The sequence below is a fragment of the Anomalospiza imberbis genome, chromosome 1, assembly GCF_031753505.1.
Source record: "Anomalospiza imberbis isolate Cuckoo-Finch-1a 21T00152 chromosome 1, ASM3175350v1, whole genome shotgun sequence".
Classification (NCBI taxonomy): domain Eukaryota; kingdom Metazoa; phylum Chordata; class Aves; order Passeriformes; family Viduidae; genus Anomalospiza; species Anomalospiza imberbis.
In genome coordinates, this window is record NC_089681.1 from 38,881,195 (window position 1) to 38,901,825 (window position 20,631).

Genomic DNA, 20,631 nt, shown 5'->3' on the forward strand with positions numbered 1-20,631 from the left:
AGGATCTGTTTACATGTCTGCAAGTCCTCCCTGCCGGCCCGCCACCAAAGTATCTATTTACTATCCACAGAAATTACTATGCAGCTCAGACCTGAGGAGTTCAGTTTTATCTTCACCAGTCTCTCTAACCTTCTAACTAGCAAAGCTCGCAGGTCTGATTTACTGCAAGCTTCTGCTGCCACTGACAAGTGCAGTGGCAGACCCTATGACAAGCCTGTTGGATTTAGGATTTTAGTTCATGAACAGTCTTATTAAAAATTAAAACTGGGGACACAGTATTCAACATGTGAAAATAGTAATAAAATCACACACGGTAAATCCATACTATTGAACAGAACAGCTGAGTGCAAGGAACATGTTGCATGTACCAGCTTCTCAACCTGCTCCAGTCTCAGAACTTAGAACCACACTGCAATGCTCACCAATCCCATCTTTTCAAACAGACTTTCTGCAAGTCCCATTAATTTCATATTTAGCATTTCACAGCAAGGTGGTTTCGACTTCCAAAAGTTTCTACACAAGTTGCACTGATACCCGTATCTTCCAATAAAAAGAGGCCAGGTTCCTATGACAGGAGGCATGAACAAACCCAGAAAGTTCTATCCTAGAAAGCTGACACATTTCAAAATTTAAGATCTTATTTTAATCCAACATATGGCAACTGTAAAATCCAGTTCATAAAATGGTGATTTGCTGCTGCTAAGCCTTCATATGTACAGTGACAACAGTCAATCAATTCAGGTTTCTAGTCAGTAGGGCTTCCCCATTGATTCCAGTATTTTCTTTCTTTCTTCTGCTGAGGGCATCTCTGGTTTCACACCATTTCTCTTCCTTTGCATCATAATTCCATGCTGAAAATAGAACAAAGTGACCATGAGAACAGATTTCCCAGAATCTCTGCTCCTGAGTTCTGAATGAACAAGATTCTTAAATAGAAAAATGCTTTGTATGTCAAGACCCAGGTACTCTAAAAGCCTGATTAGCTGATAAATAAATACTAGTAGCTAGTTCAAGATACCTGATAGTTTACCTTGCTGCTTCACAACACAGTGCAATCAGTATTCCCATTACTCTATCCCAGACTAATGCACAATCACCCATAAATAGGTTTTTTTTGTAATTTGTGCAAGTATTTAAAGGCTAAGCTAAAACCTCTTTAATTCAATGGTATAAGGAAACAGCAGAGAACACTTTAACTGCACATAGATCCTCATGATACTTCTCTACCACCAAATAAGCTTTATATCAGGTTAAAATGAACATGATCCAAGCTAGTGGGAAACCAAATAACCTTACCTTGCCTCAGAAATTTTTCACTGCATCAGTTTAAAAGAGAACTTATTACTAGAAATATGTGACTCAAGTTCAGAGGAAAACATCAGGTACTGCAAGAACACTGACTCACAATCAAACCCAGAACAATCAAGGAAAGTACTATGATGTGCATGTGCTTAAGTCTTCCAGCAACATATACTGATAACTACTTGAGCTGGTAAGTTACCGTAAAAACATCATTAGCTGAGTTTGAAGGATTCAGAAAGCAGCATGCCAGAAGTAATGTACATAGAGCAAAGCAGGGAGTAAAATTTAGAAAGTTTATTGTGCTTACCCAGAATTGTCTGCAGTTTTTGTACTTCAAAAAATAATCAGTACACATATCCTTGTTATAGTTGTTGTCATCCATACATTTTGTAGTGTCATCTGTTTCCTTTAATAGGGGAAAATGTACTTCAGAGCTGACGGAAGTTACTGTACTCAGGATTTAAATATTTTAACAAGTCACAGAATATCTGTGAAGATAGGAGCGAGCTATTCAGATGAAAGAACACTATCAAAGAGAGCAAAGGAACACCTATTACAAAGGATCATCAGTACTTCCAAGCAGTGATTTCACTTAGAGATAACAGAGAATAGCCCTCTTCAGACAGTAAGTGCAGAGTCCGCAGAATATTTGTTTACAATGATGCTTGGTATAACTCACAAAAGACTTTTAAGAAATAACCAAGCTTGTCTAACCAGGATTTCAGGCTCTGGTTTTAGGGACAGAAAATTTAAGAGACTACTATCAGTTATATTACTCCTATTTATGGGGAATTTACTTCTTATTTCATGCTTATTATAATGGATGATTTTCAGCCCTTCCCATCGTCAGACTCTTAAGAAACTTTTAATGTGAAGCGCTATAATGCCAAAGTGCTATCCACAAAACAATCCTCTAGAAAGTGCATTATTTAACATTGAAAGGTACAGACGGAAATTGATCATCTCAATTTGATCATCTTACCGCTAGACATGGATTTGTATCGTGATCTCTAAGCTTTTTTGCATGCCTGGACATTCTAGACAGACACTCGTACCTTGGCTAGAAAGGGAAAATAAACAGGTTAAGTATCTACTTTTAACAGTAACTCAGGACTAACTCTGAATTTCAACATGTAATAAAGGCCTTCTAGTAACATACAGTTTTGCTATCTTTAAAAAAAAAAAAACCTAAACAAAACCCAACCTTCTTTTGCAAAGGGTTATTTCAAAAGCAATAACAGCAAGACAACACTGGCAGGTTTAGCCCATTGCCAAGACTGCTCACTCCCTGATAAATTCCTGCAGAGAATGGAGCCACTGCAGCAGCTCTCACACCAGCCTGTGTATCATGGAGGAAGTGACCACGTGTAGGAGAAACAGCTCCATAGAAGCTGTTCACAGCCAACACACTGTAGACACTTCAATTAATAGCGTGTGGGAGGAATGTACAAGTAAACTTTTCCAGATTTGTTCCTACTCCTTAGCTGGATCATATCTGCATCGTCACTGAGCTTTCCCAGGTACAAGTGCCCAACTATCTCCTGTGTTGCTATAGCAAATATTTAATAGATAAAGAACTGGTTTCACCGCAAGGTGGGACCAGACCCACTTACACTGTGTACGACGGCTTGAATCACATTTTTTACCATTTAGTAGTTTTACACTGACTCTGTAAGCTTGAGACACACAGAGTTCAGTGCCAAGACTCTACACTGATCCAAGATGATGACATCAAGATGAACAGCAGACCCTCTTTCCCTTTACAGCTTCCTATACATTGCCTCCAGCACACATATGGCGATACAGGTATGTGTTCCAAACAAATACTAAATCTAACAAAAAATTAAATTAATGTTGACCAGATGATTGCTAAAATCAATGCAATCAGAAACATAGGACAGAGGGAGAAAATTAAAGTACTGCTAATGAAGGACACAACTTAATCCTGTTTTTTACTTTGTAAAAAAAAAAAAAAAAAAGTGCTAATTCTTAACTAAGACCTGTTCCTGTGCACAGTAGGGAATGGTTAAGTGCAAGTCTGCAGTAAAAAGCCCGTTTTGCTTGATACCAGCATAAAATAAAAATTAAAATACTGCTCTTTGTAGCTCGTAGAAAACCATATTTTAGATGGCATTTCCTCTTTGGCTAAGCTATTCCCAGCAAACAAGCCTTAGGCTTTACAATCTGTGCATGTATACTTTCCTGGTGCTTGGAGTACCCTTTGCTTTCCATATGATCATCTTCTGCAAATGGGCCTTTTAAATAACAGCATGGAAGGTGGGGGGAAATGCTTTCACTTTCCTTTGAGAACTACTCAGTGCCTAATTTCACAAGCCAGGCAAATGCTCTCTTTTTTGATAGGTCGAAGTGCATTTTTGATCAGGCACTTCCAACTCAAATGGAAACACAAGCAGGTATACTAGCATCATCACGGACTTCAAGAAAGGAGAAGGGAAGGGAGAAGTAGGAAGCAACAGCAGCATACCACAATGCCTCACCTAACTCACCACAACAGATACAAGATTTTTGGATGTTTGCATGTGTCTGTGTTATAACTCCACTTTTGATATTACTGCCTAAGCAGACATGCCTCAAGGTGTACAGTGTCACTCTGACTTCAGAATTGCTCTCTGAAAGAATACTTGTGAGTCATAGGATGGGCTGTCATCATCAGTGTTCCTTATACAAACTGCACCTGACACTTTCAGTTTGATTATGCCACCAGAGTCTGCAACCGTGCCCGGTCTAAGGAACAATGCATGCAATCCATGAAACACCTACTTAACGAATAAGCAGTTCAGGTTCTAAGGAAGATGCGCAGCTCAGAGCGGGCAAATGCTGAAACATTCTTAGTACCACCCAAAAGGTCTGATAGCTCCTGCGCGTGTTACTCTCTCCCTCTTCTCCGAAGTACTTCAGACATTATCAGCTGGAAGGGCAGGCAGGTCACGCCGAAATGCTGCTGTGTGACTGAATGAGCAGTTGGGCAGGAAGCGAGCTTTCCCCTCCTCCCAGGTTTTGCACGTGTACGGGCTTCCCTTCCTGCTTTCAGATTACAGGTCAGAGCCCAACCACAACCGAAAGCTTGGCTATTCCACAGTTCTTAATTATGCTTTAACACATTAACAGTTGTAAACTGTACCACAGAGAACCAGGGCTGCTGCTGGCACTCTTTAACCCTGGGGCTTTTTCAGTTCATAAACCATCAGGGCACTTTGCTACAGGCTCCTGCCCGTTGAAAATCATTCGGTCTGCTTTAAATACACGCATATAGATACAAATTCGCTAATTATGCTGCGATGTAGACCAGCTCATTAAAACTTTGAACCCTGGAGCTAAGGCCGTACTAAAATTCCTACGGCATTTTGGGCTGTTACGGCGGCGGAGGCAGGAGGAAGCAGCCGGCGGTCCCTGACGCTGAGCACTGCGGAGCTGCCGCCTTGCCCAGTTCAGCTTCCCGGGGAGGGCTGGGGGCCGTTCAGGTGTGGGAGCGAGGCCGGCGCCCCCCGCCCGGTCCCTGCCTTCCGCCGGCGGCGGAGCGGCCGGAGGCGCCCGGCGACCCCTTCCCCCGCCCCGGGTCGTTCCCCGCGGCCGCTCCCGCCGCCTCCCCTCGGCACCACCTGCCGCCAGGCAGCGGTGCCCGGGCCGCGCCGCCGCCGGGCCCGAGCGGGGCTGCCCCGGCCCGCGGGCGGCGAAGGTCGAGCGAGACGTCCCTCCGCCGGCCGGGAAAGGGAAGCGGCGGGCGGGCACAGCGCGGGTCGCCGCCGGCGGCACTCACCTCCGTCCCCGGCCGTGTCCGCTGGAGCCCGGGGCGGGAGCGGGGCAGCCCGTCTCCAATTCGAAAGACGTCAGCGGCTCGGGCAGCTCGCTTAAGTACGGGCGCAGCCTACCCCGCTCCCGGCCCCGCGGCTCCCCCCGGCCCCGCGCCGCCGCCGCCCACGCCCCGGCGGCTCTGAGTGGCACGGCCGGGCCGCCAATGGCGGCGGCGCCGCGCCCGCCCCGGCCGTGAGCGGCGCCTCCTTCCACCAACGGGGCGGGCGGCGCGGGCCGCAGGCGCCGGCGGCGGGGCGCGGCCGCGGCCCTGACTGACTGGGGGAGGCGTCCAACCCGCGGTGCGTGTGGGCGGCGGGCGGTGTGGGCGCGGCGTGTGCGGCAGGCTGGGCTGCACCGCAGCGCATACACTACAATGGCTGCTGGAAAGACGGGAAAGCAAACAATTTCCAGGCCCGCCGCGTCCAGCCCGAAATATGGGGAAAAAATTACAGAAAAATCGGAGAACACTGTAAAGGGTGGAAACGGGGCGCAGAGGGGATGCTGAGGCTCCCGCGGTGAGTCTGCTGCGGGTTTGGGGGGCAGGCGCCGGGGTTTAGCAGGGAAATATCAGGGTTATTTAAATTATGAAGGGGGAGGAGGAGAAGGAGGGGGGAGAGCAGAGAGGAGCAGCGAGCAGTGAGGAAAAGTTTGTGTTAACCATCCCTCCCTTCCATCCCTCTCCCCCCATCTCCCGCAGCCCCCCGCCGCCCCGCGTCGGACCCCCCCGGGGGGAAAAGCAGGGGAGGGGAGGCGAGGCGAGCGGTGCCCCCCCCCACACCCCCCTTCCCCTCCCTCGGAGGGAGAAAGAGATGATTTTCAGAAAAACCTCTCTCAGGAGTTTCCTCCACTCCTCCCCTCCCTCCCCGCGGCGCTCTGCTGGTTCGCGAGGAGCGGGCGAGGCGGCGGGGCTGCCCCGGGGACGGCAGGAGGGCGCGGGGTGCCCGCCGCCGACCCCCGCGGCGGCCCGGGCCCGGGGCCGCGGGGCAGGGGCAGGGGCAGGAGCGGCGCGGCCGCCCCCTCCCCTCCTCGCCTCTCCGGAGCCTGTGCTGTGAATGCAGTGACAGCGGCGAGAGCGGCGAGAGAGGGAGCGGAAGACATTAGAGACCGCGGTGCCGAAAAATGAGGGAAAAAATTAATATAAATTCGCCCACGGCCTCAAACCGGACAAATTTCGCACAGAAATTTCCCCCGTGGACCCGGCTACCCGTGGGGTGTCCTCCGGACCTGGCGGCTGCGTGTTTGGGGGGATCCGGAGTGACTTTGGGGCACTCGACCCCCCTTTCCCGTCGTTTTTTGGACAAAAGTTTTTTTTTTCGTAATAAAGAAACGAATTTGCCTGCTCTCCCCCTCCGAGTAGCCCAGGAGCTTTTCCCTTCCCCATCGGTGTGTGTTTAGAGAAAAGTGTGAACCCAAGTAAGTGCTGAGTCGTGTTGCATTGGGGAGGGGGGTTTGCTAACTGAAAGCAGGAGAGATCCGGAGAGAGAGAGAGAGAGAGAGCAGGGACAGCTTGTTGTCAGTATCATAAACAACCAAAATGGAGGGAGAACTGAGGCATATAACAAAATAAAAATCAGAAAAAAATGCCAAAAAATACCTAAAAATCGGGGCTGCTCCCCCTTTTCTTCCTCAAGGTAACAGTATAAAACCCGTGTCTTCCCGAGACCGTTTTAAGGTTTCAGGGAGCAAGGAGTTAATATTTATTATTTTTTTTTGTTGATGAATTCTTTGGAAAGGCAAAAGCCTCTTATAACTCGCCACCGACAATGAGAAAACGTGAAAATCCCTTTCAGGACAGAGAGGTAGGGGGAGATGATGGTGCAGAAAGTGTATAACTTGGGGGTAATGTGGACTGATCCTAGATAAGATAAATGCTGGATGTGGTGCTTTATAACTTCCTTTTTAAATGCTTTTTTTTGTGTGTGTTTTTGGGGGATCTGGGGAGATGGGGGCTCCTTTCCTTTCCTCTGTCTCTTTCTTTCCCTTTTTTTTTTTTTTTTTCGGACGGGGAATGTAATGCTTTTGTAGTGTCACTTTCCTGATCTAATTAGGATGTGTGAGGCAAAGAGTAAACCTTTCCGGTTTATAAAGTGCATTTTCGTTGCCTTTGAATTTCAAGTTTTCTTGGTGGCTCACTCCTCTGTTTGAACTGGATTCTTCAGAGTGGTGTGGGGTTGAGCTAATGCTCCATAGGGAGAGCAGACAGGGCTCGGGGGCAGGGCACCTCTTCTGCGGGTGGTTGCTGATTTCCCTGGCACGTTCAGTTCACCTGTTTGTCTCCTACAAAGAATGTATTCTGCCGTCTCCTCGTTTTATTTATATGAAATAATGATGCCTCATCTCGCCTCACGTTGAAGTTAATGCGAAAGTGCTGCTGATGTTGGTTCCACGTGGGATCAGGGACATAGCAGGGCATTTTAAAGAGACAGCTTCTCTTTTCCTAGGGTTATCATCACCTCTGCTGCACCTCTGCCTCTAGCAGAGGGGTGGTTCGTTGTTTTTTTTTTTAATGGAAAGGTATCAAATCGGCCCTAGTCTGATAAATTAGGGAAGGATAACAGGGGGAAACGTGCAGAATCGTTGGGATCAGAGCAATTCTTTTGTGTGTAGCAGGTCTTCAGGGGAGTTTTCTTGGTGTGTTAATTAAAATGCTGTGTTTTGGAGAGTGGTTTTTGGAATGTATGTTGCAGAAATGAAATAGTCTCAAGTTGTTTAATATTAAAATCTAGTGCTGTTCTGGTAGCTGTGAATTCTGTGGGAGGAGATGAATTCCCTGTGTGTAGGGCAATTTCACAGACATTTTGTGAAAGTTGTGAAGTGCATTATTTTTACTTTGAATACATTCAGTTTTGCTGGGAACACGTGAGTTTGTTCAAAAGTTTATTCTATGCCTAAATCTCCTAAACCATCCCCAAATGTTTTGAAAATACTGAAAAATAACTGTAGATTTTAATTGGCCAAAGTAAGGGCTCTTTACAAGTACACCTTAGCTGTGTAGTTATAACATCACTTGGAAGAATTGCCTCTGGCTTTATTTAAAGAAAGAAAAGTCATCCTAACTGTGGTCTGGTGTCATGTATATGTGTGCATGTGTGTATGCATGCATGCTTTTAGCATGGGTTCTGGCTGATACCGGTTTTTTTCTTAATTTTCAACTTGTAAATGTTTAACTGTGATGATGTGAAATGCTCTGCTTGTCCCTATTATCGCCTATGTATTTTAATTTTATTTTTGAATGTCCTATTTTAAAAAATTATCATCGCCTTTTAACATGGCAATTTGATACCTTTATGAGGAGTTGCAATGTTGCCTTTACACTTGCTTTGTTTTTGGAGTCTTTGTACTTAGTTCTGGATTGAAAACTGAGTACAGGTATGCGGTTCTTGAGAGGGAAGATGGGGTACTGAACTTGGATGGAGGCTATTGCAGCACATGTTTTCTGTGAATTTGTGGAAGTTGAGCAGGAGTTGTGATAGCCCTCTGTGTTGAATAGCATGTGCTTGCAAATGATCTGTACCCTTTCTGCAAGTGTGACCAAAGAAACTTGTTGCCTAGGATAGTCTTGTGGTTAAAGATTTGGGAAGAAATCTCAGAGTTTTCCAGTGACTCACAGCTGTGAAAATTAAATCACATTAACTACTTTTAGGTTAGAAAAAAGGGTCATTAAGGAAGAAAGATTAATCATTTTGTATAAAGGAATGATATTGAATGTTTTTCCAAAACTGCCTTTTATAGTTTAGAGATCTCTTTTATAGTTAGCAAGAATTCAGACTTTAAAGTTCCTTTCTGAGTATTTCTTAAACTGATCTATTATTTTTATTGACTGAAGTAACATTACCCTGGAATGCATAGAAATTTGATAAATTAATAGCAATTCACCATATGTTGGTAGTTTTAATGTACCAGGGTAGATAGACAGATGGTACTAGATGTGCAGAACTAACTTAAATAAACTAGTTAATGGTACTGAGAACTCTTCAAATGCTGCTTCTGTGACCATCAGTATGAAGTGCTTAACATGTCTCTACATTTTTACCTAATTTGAAGCTTTTTAATCATTAATATTTTAATGCTGAAAATAGGTATAGACACTGGTAATAACAATGTGAAAGAAGCAGTGTTGTGGAGTATCTTTCTTGACTTACAGCTATGTATTACAAAGCAAATTCAGTGTGTCCAACCATAGTACAAAATTCAGGATTTAGGGTGGAGAAAGAGGAAAGGGTGTTCTCTCAGAATTTGATACTCTTCTAAACCAGTTTGATTTTAAGGTATAATCCAGATGGAGATAATAATAGCAGAAAAAAATGTTGCTTAGGATTATTTTTTTACAGACTTATTATTTTGTAGAAAACAGAATTCTTACAGTGATGAAGTGTTTTTTTTAAATAAAAATACAAAGTAACTTTCAAAGCTTCCTTGTTCTAAGAGTTGAGATAATCTTTATTATTTATTGGTCTCATTCCATACATGATACAGATTGATTTTTTTCAAGATTTTCTAAAATTAAAACACCTGAGGAAACAATTACTATGGTGTGTTGTTGATAAAGTTAACCTACTTTGTCTAGGTAAACAGGAGAGGTGTAAATGTATTAAAATTCTTTTTAGAGACTTACCAATCCTATTCAAGAATGTTTAAAAATTAATAACTACAGTATTCTACAACAGTACAAGCAAATATAGGAAACTAAAGTGACATACATTCAGCTTTCTTTGAATGCTTAGCTCAAATGTGGCTCTTGGTGTATAGTTTTAATTTAGCAATTATCCTGAAAAATTAGTTTTCAATGTAGAACTTTTGAGATTTAAATTAAGAAACCTTTAAAAAGTTTGTGTAATTACAAAAGGCACTGTGTACAAAGTACACTTTTAATGGTTGTCCATGTCTGTAGCTGGTTAGTCAAAATGGTGCCCTAAAGTCTCCTCCTTTCAGGGTATTGTATATGTTTTAAAATTAATGGGTTAAGGAGAGCACTACTCATGTTCTAAATAAACCACTGTTTGTAGCTGTTCAAGGTTATTTTGTAAAATAGATGTTTTTACTTCAGAGTCTAAACCATAAATTTTTAAAATTTTCTGTCTATAACCCCTTATGTTGTTAAAACCAGTTTTTGTGAACAAATACTTTTTGGTAGGGTTCTTGAACAAATTTATATGTTTACCAAGCAGAAATATTCTGGAAAACATGAAATCTGTTCAAGTACTTAGACCATTCTCAAATCAGCATAGACTTAAAAGGAGCTAGCAGTGACCACCACTGAAGTGACAGAGGACTTGCTTTCAAGGAATTATTCTCCAAATAGCTGCTACTAGTAAGGATTTAGCTTGCAGAGCTTTTGAAAAAATGTGCAGTATTTATCTGCTGAACTGCTAAGCATCTTTAACTGATTACCAAATGTTTAGGTAGCCTTATAAAACTATTTTAAAATAATTCAAATATTAGAGCAAAGTAACATTTGTATTGATCAAATATAAAATGTTTGAATTTCCAAAGCATGAGAGTGGTTTTTTTTGCAATTATCTGGGCATTTTGATTATAGACAATTGTGTATTTTCCTCTAATCTAAAAAAACCCCACATCTAGAATTTAATTCAATTTATATTGATTTTTAGATTGTGTGATCTTGTAACTTGAATGTAAAACACTGATTAACTCTCATTATAATCACTTACACAGATGCTTTTTTTTTTTTTTAGTTGTCAAGGAATATACTGAACATTTTTCTGAAATTGCATAGATTGCAGTTACTAATGCATTTTAAATAAACAGTTGTCCACCAAATATCAAATGCAAAAGATCCTAACTGTATGCAAGTTCAGAAAACCTAATATTAAACAGAACTGGTCACCATTACTGCAGATTCAGTTTTATTTTTATTTAGTCTGTGTTGTTAAAGTGTTTTCTATCTACATCTGTATCACTGTTCACCTGTTATTGTCTCATCTTAGGGCAAATAGCAGAAATTAATAGAACTAGAGGGAGTTTTTTGACTTTTGAAAAGATATAGCATGCTTTTTAGAGTAGTTGTGTGCTCACAGTTTTAAAGGATGGGGCCTTCTTATAGGATGTATTAAAATTTTTCATATTTAAATGGACTCTGCATGTCTAGCAAACGGTTACTGTAGGATCAGGGCATTAAAATTAACCACCATATATGTCAGGGGTTTGAGGTGACTGTGTAAGTACATACCTGACAGTGAAGAGTGGGCAAGGATATATAGTTATTCTTATGTTGAAGGAATTAATCAGTTTCTATTATAGTCTTCTCTGTAGCCTTCTTCTTTCTCCTTCCTGGTTCCTTGCCTGTCCAGAGTATAGAGATACCTTGTCAAATACATTAAAATACATGGCCAGAGTGATGAGCTATTCTATTCAAGACCAAATCTGATGGTTTTTATAGACAGGGGGGCACAAAGAAAATAAAATGTGGCCCAATGGCTATTTGTTTAGAGGAAAGGAAAGAGAGGGAAAAAACCCCACAGGTCTGAACTATTATAAAACCAAAAAGTGAGATTAAAAAAAAACGAATGCAGACAAGTGTGGCTATAATGCATACAACAGTAACTCAGAACTCTGAGGTAAAATACCTCAAATCAGATTTGAGAAAGTCAAGTGGGAGTCAGGAAAGTAGAACCTAAGAATTGCCATCAGATGCAATTAAGAAATAACTATGTAAAGAAACTTGGAAAAATGCAAAAAGTGTCTGTTACAGTAAACTGAATTGCTATAATCTTCTTTTGCACTTAATGTGCTAAATTCCTCTCTCAAGGAAAATATCCCTAGAAATCAGATTAGAAAGAGTTTAAAGGGAATTATTTGTCAAAGTTGTTTTTTCATTCAAGTTAGGATAACTAATAATAATCTCTTCCATATTGCTGTAATAATACTTTATTTGATACAATTTAGCCATACTGATTGCATGTAGATTTACTTATGTATTGTGCAGGTAATTTACCAGTAGCCTGACACTGTGTATCTCTAACCTGAAAAGCTTTTCTTTATGGTTGAGAGTCACATCAGATTTGGCAGTCTGCAAATGTAAAGTATTTCTTAGGAAATAAGATGTAGATTGCTGATTTTGCCTTATGCACATTTACTGTGAATTGCCAAATAACCAAAAAAGGAACGAGGCTGTCAGAAAACTTACCTTCCCTCTTCATGTATTGAGTACATACTTGTTTTTGCTAGTGCATGAGTTTTCTAAAAATCCTTGCAAATCATCTGATTCTGAGTTAATGAGATCTCACTATACCATGTTTGAGCAGCAGAAAGACCCTGTGTACGCAAATCAGATTTTACTGTCTCAAGAGCCTGTCACTTGTAATAAAACTGTTTACTCTGTGGTGTATGTATGTATCATGAATGTTACATTTATATGTGGGATAGATACAGTCATGTGCTCATTTTTAGGAGACATTTAGGGACAATATCATGTCTTTTGAATCAATTGTGGTATAGGAATTGTTTTTTAAAGAGATCTTTTGAATGAAAGGCAGAATGAGAGAATTTGGCAGCTTGCTATTAAATTTCAATCAAGCCAGTATAGTTAGTAATAAAACATTTACAAGTTTGTAAATGTTAAGTTTCTTCAAACTCCTACTGTCACGTGTGGAATTTTCATTTATACTATTTTGCATTTACTGCAGCTGCCTACATGCAAGGCTTAGTAATACTGCATTTATCACATGCAAGTATAGATAAAATATAAATATATAAAAGTAGAAATTGCCTGCAGCTGTTCTTATGTTTTCATAAGATGATACATTACAAAGGTGTGAATTCATGGTGTTAGCTACCTGCTATCAGTTACTGGTGCTCTTCTCCTCATAAGTACTTTAAGAAGGGTATTAAAGTAAAATAAAACAAATATAAAAGGGTCTCAGAGTTTTGTGTCCTGTTTAAAAGCTAAACACAATATTGTTCAAGCTTATTTTGCTCACTGGATGTTACTGTGATCAATACTTACATGATTTGTTTCACCTAGGACACTAAGAAATATTGAACCACCTAGCTTAGAGAAGATCTTAGACATAAATGCTAGTTATTTAAACCTAGGCTTTTTCTTCATCTGTGATTTGAAATTTTCTTTTATTCTTTTGAATACTAGGATTGTGCTCAGACTAAACCACTCCTAATTACACCCCAGCACAAACATATTGCTTATGGCTATATTTTAATCAGTTTCAGAAAAAGTCATAAAAATATTATTGCATCTGTCAAAGAATGGTGTTGCTACATGCTATTTTAAATGGTGTTTAAGTACAGTTATAAGCATACCAGTACAATGAAATCAGCTCTATTCCTAAACAACAAAGTTACACTATTTTTTACTTAAAAAGTTAACCAAGAATCCTAATATGTTAATTATCCTAATTATTCAGGCTGGTTTTAGTATGTGTTGAAATTGCTTTAAAAAATATATGTGAAATATTTATATCAAACTTGTTTAATTTCTCATTACTTGTAAAATGTAATGTTTTCCCAGTTATAATTTTAAAGGTTTTTTTGTCTTAGCTGCCTGAGTGTATCCTTTTCTTTTGGATACATCTTTTCTGAACTCAGCACTTTAACTTGTTTAAAACTCTTTTATTCTCTCAGAATCTATTTGTGTCCCTTTAAGTTTAGCTATTGATAATTTTTGTCTTACAAAAATTATGCCAAGGAGTACTGTGAAATTAACTTGAGCTGGTGATGCTACAAGTAGAAAAATTGAGTGCAGTGTAATACAGGAAACTTAATCATGATGGTGTTTGGGTGATGGGAATAGTCCCTAACTGGATGAATATTAAACTTATCTATGAGGAAAAGATGTCAGGTCTTGTCAAATATGTGCTATCATTGTTTCTCATAAGAAATACTCAAACACACTTCTAGTGTTAATTGCTGTAGAAGGCAAACAGAAAACTAGATTATACTTTCAGAAATGTTAAACTGTGAAATAAGTTTCTTTGTGGGGGGAAGAATGGTTTTAGAGGTCTCCTCTGTATTATTACACCTTTGAAAACTTGGCCACTTCAGAATATTTGAGAACAAGTAAGTTAAGTCCATATTGAAAAATGCATTTCAATTTCTAGTACAGTTTTAATCTATGCATCATGTAAAACAAACTTCATGCTCTTTTTTATACTTAAATATTTGTACTGAAAGGAAAGTGCAATTAAGCAGTTTTTAACTACATTGATTGTCAGTTTGATTGGAGTAGTAAGATACTTTAGTTTGGGGAGGTTGGATATGTGTTATTATTTTCAGTTTTTCTGTAGTTTGACTAATAAAACAACTGAACATAAAAAGAGACTGGCTCTTCCTTCAATCCTCAAGTGAGAAGACAGATGTGGTCAAAAAGGTGCTCTGGTGACTTAAATCACTGCTCCTCAGTCCTCTCAAAATATTTAAATCATATGAATTTGTGGTATCAGTCACATAGTTGTGTTGCAACCTTGAAACTGATAATGTATTCAGTTATCTTGAAATGAACTCCATAATTCTTCATTAGCAGATTAAATTTCCTGAAGGTTTTGTCTGAATAAGAACTTGAGTATTGTGCTGCTTGTTCCATTTTTCATCAGGAACCCAGCAATAAAAAGTCTCTCAACTCCGAGCAAAGCCTGGAAGATTTAATGGATGCTCTAAATGAATATTCTTGTCATAGTTTTAGGTGTTAAACTGTGGTTGAAGGTCAAATAATCCCTTCTGTTAAGCATCCGAATTTTGTCCTAAAGGAGGTAGCTTGGCATTTGAAGGTAGTTTTAGCATGAAAGTTTCATGTAGGCAGCTTAACAAAAAAAGCTAAAAGGCAGGCAGAAATTAGCTGTCAGGTTGCAAGTGCTTTGTAACTGTCCTGTGAAGTATACTTAAATCCCATTTCTTACTTTGAGATTGTAAGACTCATAGTTTGAAGTAGAAAGAGCTTAACTTAGAGCAGTTAAGAAAGAGCTTAACTGTTAGTCCTTCCTTCCCAAATATATATAAAATTTTCCACCATTTTGGCTGGCAACAGCCTCTGGGGATGAGGGACTTTTTATAAGGGTGTGTAGGGATAAGACAAGGAGTAAAACTGACAGAAGATAGGTTTGGATTTGACATTAGGAAGAAATTCTTTACTGTGAGGCTGGTAAGGCACCAGAACAGGTTGCCCAGAGAAGCTCTGGGTGTTCTATCCCTGAAAGTGTTCCAGGCCAGGTTTGGTAGGGCTTTGAGTAACCTGGTCTAGTGAAAGGTGTCCCTGCCCATGGAACTGGATGATCTTTAAGGTACCTTCCAGCTCAAACCATTTTACAATTCTATAATATATCCAAACGTTTTGTAACTTAGGCCTTTGTAGGAAGGTTATGAGGTCTCCTGGATTATATATTATATTATATGATATATATATAGATATATAGATTATATATTGCCTTTGTGAATTAACTTATGAATTCACTGTTACTTAGCAACTCTGTAATTTTGTGATGTGATTTTGTGTTTGGGGGTACATCTGAGAGAGAATGTAGTCAAAATTACTTCACTCCCTGTGCATGACAGAGTTCTGACCCACAGAGTGTGTGTTTTGTCTTTTTGCTTGGAGTATTTTTAGACTGGTTATATGGGGGTAAAAAAATTAATCCTTTTTTTAACCTCTACTTTCTACATTTGTCACTTGTTTAGGAAGTTTGCTTCTTGATATTTTTTTTTAGTATGTTGCTGTGGCTGGCAAAGTTACTGAATGATCTGAACTATAGAATTTCTAAGTGGAAGAGGGAGATGTTTTCCCATTTGATCTTGACCAGATTATTTGAAAGTTTCCTTTTCTTTTCAACAGTGCTTTGCTATAAATTAAAACAAATTAAATTAAGCAATTAGTAAAAATGCATGGCCCAGGTTCCTCTTGCAAAGCTTATTAGAATCTGGTTGGATGCTAACAATTCCTTTCACTGTGGAACTTTTGAGATACAAAGCCTCTATTTCATGCTTTCCAAACATCACCATTTTGATCTGTCAAGTTCTAGGTAGGTCATTAGTAAAGTGTGTAGTAGTAACCGGATGGTCTGTAATGCCAATATGATAAACCCATCTCAGAGTGAGAGATCTGTGTTAAAACTGAAGTACTTCTTGGGGGCAAGTGGTATTTCTCTGTGATCTTTTTTTTTTAATACTGTAACGTGCATTTGAGATTGTTTCAGGTGGCAGTCACTGAAAGGGATGGTCTTTAAGGTTGGCAAGAAGCAAGCTGTTCAGGGATTTTTTTAGTAAGTAAAAACCAGTATTTTTGTAGCTTCATTCAGAAGCTGGTGGTCATTGAGGGTACATGATGGAACAGTAGAGTCATGTGCTTCTCGGCAGGGGATGCTTCTTAATGATGGAACTACAGTGTCCTGAATGTGGAAGGAGCAGACCAGCGGTGAAGGATTGGTTGCTTTCTAAAGTGTGAACAGGGAACTGCTTAATTCTGGCTTTTACAAATAAATTAATTATTTGGAATAAGATGCTTCTTTTACTTACTGGCATTTAATTTTTTTCCTGCAGTATCAAAAACAAGCACTTCAGGACAATTTTAGAAGCCTGTCAACTTGAAAGGGCAATTAATGTAAACATAAATGAAGTTAAAATATTCAAAAAATATTAAACTGTCTTGAAAGCAAAGAAAAATAACTACTGCAATAATCTGGAAATTTTTTAGTGAAGTAAATAATACTTATGTGTTGTGAGAGATTCATTTAGTAATAGCTTTGATCCCTCAGTAAGAGAATGTTGGTATATTAGTATATTTGTTAATATAATACATAATAGAAGAATATAGTTTTTGATAACAAAACCATCTCATAACTCGATCACAGGAAAAAATTACATTGTGTCTACATACATCCATAACCTAGATATGCCTAGGTATTCAGAAGCTTCCATGATGATTTCTGGAAGCTGTACAAACACAAAGCTCTTCTGCTACATTCAGATAGTGCATGATAAAGTGCTTTCTAAAGTTAGTGAGTGTTGATTTGGGGGGTTTGAATTCAGAATTAAAAGTGATACATAGAAAAGTGGTACTGTGCTGACTTAGTAGCACGAAGTATTTTAGTCCACTGTTGGAAGTACATATTATAAAACCTGTATGTGGGTGTTACATGGCTCTGGAGTTGACTTCCTAGAAATATGGAAATTACCTAGGAAAACAAGTATTTTGTTTTGTTAGAACTAGCTTCCCCTTCCCTCTGGTGGATTTGCCTTTAATTGAATTCTGCTCTGTGATTTTTCTTTTTCTTATTATTTGCGCAAAATTGTGCAAATGCTTTTTCCTCCAAAAACATACAAATAGTATTGTATTCCTGCTGTGATTATTATGCATAACATCTCTGACTCAGCAGATCAGAAGTTATGTTTACTGGAAAACAGAATTAACATTTTGTAATTTTTTAAAGAACACTTAAAAACAGCTGTGTCAAAAGAGATTATGTTTTTAACATGCTAATCCACTAAGCCATCATACATCACTCTGTAGGCAATGTTTTTATTCTAAGCAGCTACCTCTTACAAGAGCCCATCTGAGAGATTTAGGATAGCCCAGAAATAAACCCATGAAGTTGAGTTCTTTAGGAGAGAAACGTCCTCAATACAATGCATAAAGCATTCATTATCAAATTGAAGACATTTTTTTCCAAGAATTGACAGCATGTTTTGGCCTCCTCTAAGGAGTTCTGGCTATTGGGGACAAATTGTTGATTAAAATTGGGATATGCAAAATTTTTTTTTGCAGTGGGAGGGGGTAGTAATTACTAATTTTGATGTAGAATATTATATTGTGATAACCAAATACCTGAATAGAATACCGTACTGATGAGGGAAAAGACAAAGGAGTATGAGAATTTACGCCAGCTGGATTGGAGACTCTGAGATTCATCTGGATTAGTTGTTTCAATTGCTAATCTTACCCCGTGTTCCTCTGCTACTTTGTTTTCTGAAGTTGTCTTTTCAGTGTTTGTAATTGTATACTGTTGCTGAGTAAAGAGTCACGCAGACGTGGGAAACAGCAGTACTGACTTGGCAGAAAACTCAGTAAAGTGGAAAAAATGTAACAGAAAAATAGAGTTCTGTCTTATCTTTTGACTTCAGAAATCTTAAGTGTTGCTTTTAAGAACAGTATATATATGTGTGGTAATCTGATTTACCTGTATGTTGACTGCCTCTGTGTACATCAATGACTAGATTTTTTTTTAGGTAATAAATACCAATACAAGGAATTTGTTTGTATTTAGTTGAATCACTGTGCAAAATTTGCCAAAACAGCATAGAAGTAACTATTTTCATTTATTTTTTAAATGCTAATTCAAAATGATACAACATCAGTGAAAAGTTTAGTTAGTTGTTACTATGTGATACTCTATTCTGGCTAGTTGTGGAGGTCTACTTAATGTTATCTGACAGATTAGAATATTTAACTTGAAAATGTGCTACTGCCTGACTGGCAAGTTGGGACATTGCCTACTGTGATTTCCTACTGGCAAGAACTATGTTTTGAGGTAAGCTTGGCCATACTTGAAACTAACAGAGTTAACTAAGGTTTGATATGCTGCTTTCTTCCTTAGGCCTGCTGAAACGTCTTTTGGAATTTGTGCCAGCATGGTTTTGGACTGTAGAATAATGTGCAATGTGTGTAGAATGACTGTAGAATGTAGAAGTGTGTTTCATACAATGTAAGACTCCTCAGGTTTGGTGGCATGAGCCCTTTACCTTGAAGTGATTCTGTGGGGGTTTTGTTACTCTGCTAGTCAGTAAACACGTATGGCCAGAGCACAGTACATTGTGGCTTTGTTCTCATCCCTCTATAACCATCTGCAAAGAGCAGTGCTGTAATGAGACACAGGGAGAATATGGGAAAGAAGGTATTGTGTGATGCTAAGAAAAATGAAACAACATCAGGCCTACGTTGGTGATGCAGCAATAGTCCAAAGAACTGTCTCCTCACTGTGCTTTCCTCTAAGGCACTGCACCAAATAGCATGAGAATAGCACTTCCTACATAACACTTAGGGGTTATGTTAGTAAATAAAGTATTTTCCACAAGGAGTTATGTGTATTAGCAGGTGCTGCATGGAAGCATTAATGCCACTCTTTATGTAAATTGTTTTTCAGTAGACTGTTGAATATGGTGATGTTCCAAACAGTCACAGTTTAAAATACTGATAAGGAAGGAATTGTTGTAAAGTATTTTGTTCTGAAACTTTATACTGAATCGTCCTGGCAGGCAGAGTTCTTCATTCTTCCAGGGCTGGATTTTCACTGAACAATTAGATGAAGTTACCTACATTTGAACTGATTGCTGAAGTTATCCCAACAGGTGTGAGAGCGATAACACTGAAAATTGGTACATAAATCATTTTGTGGAGCTGGGTTGTTAACTGCATTAGTAAAAAAATACGTTCTTTGACTCACCGATTTAAATAAATACCTAGAGATTTTTGTATGTAGTTAGGATAGGGTATTACTCAATTTATATGTATGGCCAATGCACAAACAGAGAATGTCTCTAAATTCAGCAAGTGGTGTGTGTTGCTCTAAAGGCAGCAAGTGACTCATGTGACTGTCTTAGCAGCTGGGCAGCAAGATTAGAGAGCTACTATGTACACATTCCCTTACTGAGGGGTCTAAACTATTGCTAAATGAAGTTGTGTTACTGCCAGAAAGTGAATAACAGGCATAAGAAAATATAATAAATAAGTGTGTCATCAGGTTAGTGCAGTAGTTATTTCAGATAGTCATTAATGTGAAGGAAAAAAAAAATAAAAATTGCAGCTTTTCCAAGATTCATATTTAAGAGATGTTTGCCCTTTTTTCAGCCTCTAACTTCATATGTGGTTACATGTGAAGTGTCCCTTTTAATTTTGAGATTTGGAAAAGTCAACTTGAAATGGCTGTTTCTGAGACTGCAAGGAAAAAAATGAGAATGTTAGTGAGTGAAGGATCTTATTCCAAAGAACTCATTTATTTGTAAAAGTACTAAAAATATGCTTGTATCATGAAGTATTTTGATTTGAACTGAAATTGGCAAAGTGTGTACTTCTTGGTCACTTGCTAATTTGAAGACTTTTTCATGATGTTATTCCTCATGTATTTCCTAATTGTAAGAATTTGTGAAGTTTGTTCCAAATTGTCTTTAAGTTTTCCTGGCATGCCAGTATGGATTAGTGGAATATGTATTATTTTTATTTTTTCTTATGTTTCCCTAATCTAATTTTGGTTGTTTTTTTTTTTTTTTCTCAGATACTTGCTTTTCTTAAGAGAGTTGCTAAACATTTGTGAATGCTTTGTTCTTTAGACATAATGTGTTTACAGTTACACATGGGATTTCAACTATAATTTATGGATTTAAACTGAAAACTGTCACCCTGTCAAACTTATCTTCAGGATTAACCCTCGGGAGAACTCCTTTGAGTCTTGAGGACCAGAGGACATCACTTGACTGTTGCAATCGAGTAAATTGATACAGAAATCAAGAAGATGTAAATATGAAGTTCCTTAATAAGTGCTATTTTTAGTGTCAACTTTC

The 20,631-nt window shown here is 39.1% G+C and overlaps 2 protein-coding genes across 12 annotated transcripts in view; one reads left to right on the plus strand and one right to left on the minus strand.

Moving 5' to 3' along the window:
* Positions 1-620: 620 nt before the first annotated feature.
* On the minus strand, positions 621-5,220 carry CHCHD7 (coiled-coil-helix-coiled-coil-helix domain containing 7). Of its 2 annotated transcripts, none has more exons than XM_068188591.1 (4): positions 5,081-5,220; positions 2,285-2,362; positions 1,610-1,708; positions 621-851 (listed from the first exon to the last, which is right to left on the minus strand). In XM_068188591.1, the coding sequence occupies exons 2-4, from the start codon at positions 2,336-2,338 to the stop codon at positions 750-752; spliced, it is 255 nt and encodes an 84-aa protein (XP_068044692.1). In that variant the 5' UTR covers positions 2,339-2,362; positions 5,081-5,220; the 3' UTR covers positions 621-749. The 2 variants fall into 2 exon arrangements, with proteins under 2 accessions (XP_068044692.1, XP_068044702.1); XM_068188601.1 differs by lacking the exon at positions 5,081-5,220 and adding an exon at positions 2,591-3,174.
* PLAG1 (PLAG1 zinc finger) overlaps positions 3,894-20,631 on the plus strand; it is a 53,621-nt gene continuing 36,883 nt past the window's right edge. For 6 of the 10 annotated variants that reach the window (XM_068188473.1, XM_068188495.1, XM_068188517.1 and 3 more), the window contains exon 1: positions 3,894-4,361. The gene's annotated coding sequence lies outside the window, so the exon portion shown is untranslated. Of the gene's footprint in view, positions 4,362-5,406; positions 5,631-20,631 lie in introns of those variants that run through there. The other 4 variants (XM_068188479.1, XM_068188538.1, XM_068188485.1 and 1 more) reach the window with 3 other exon arrangements.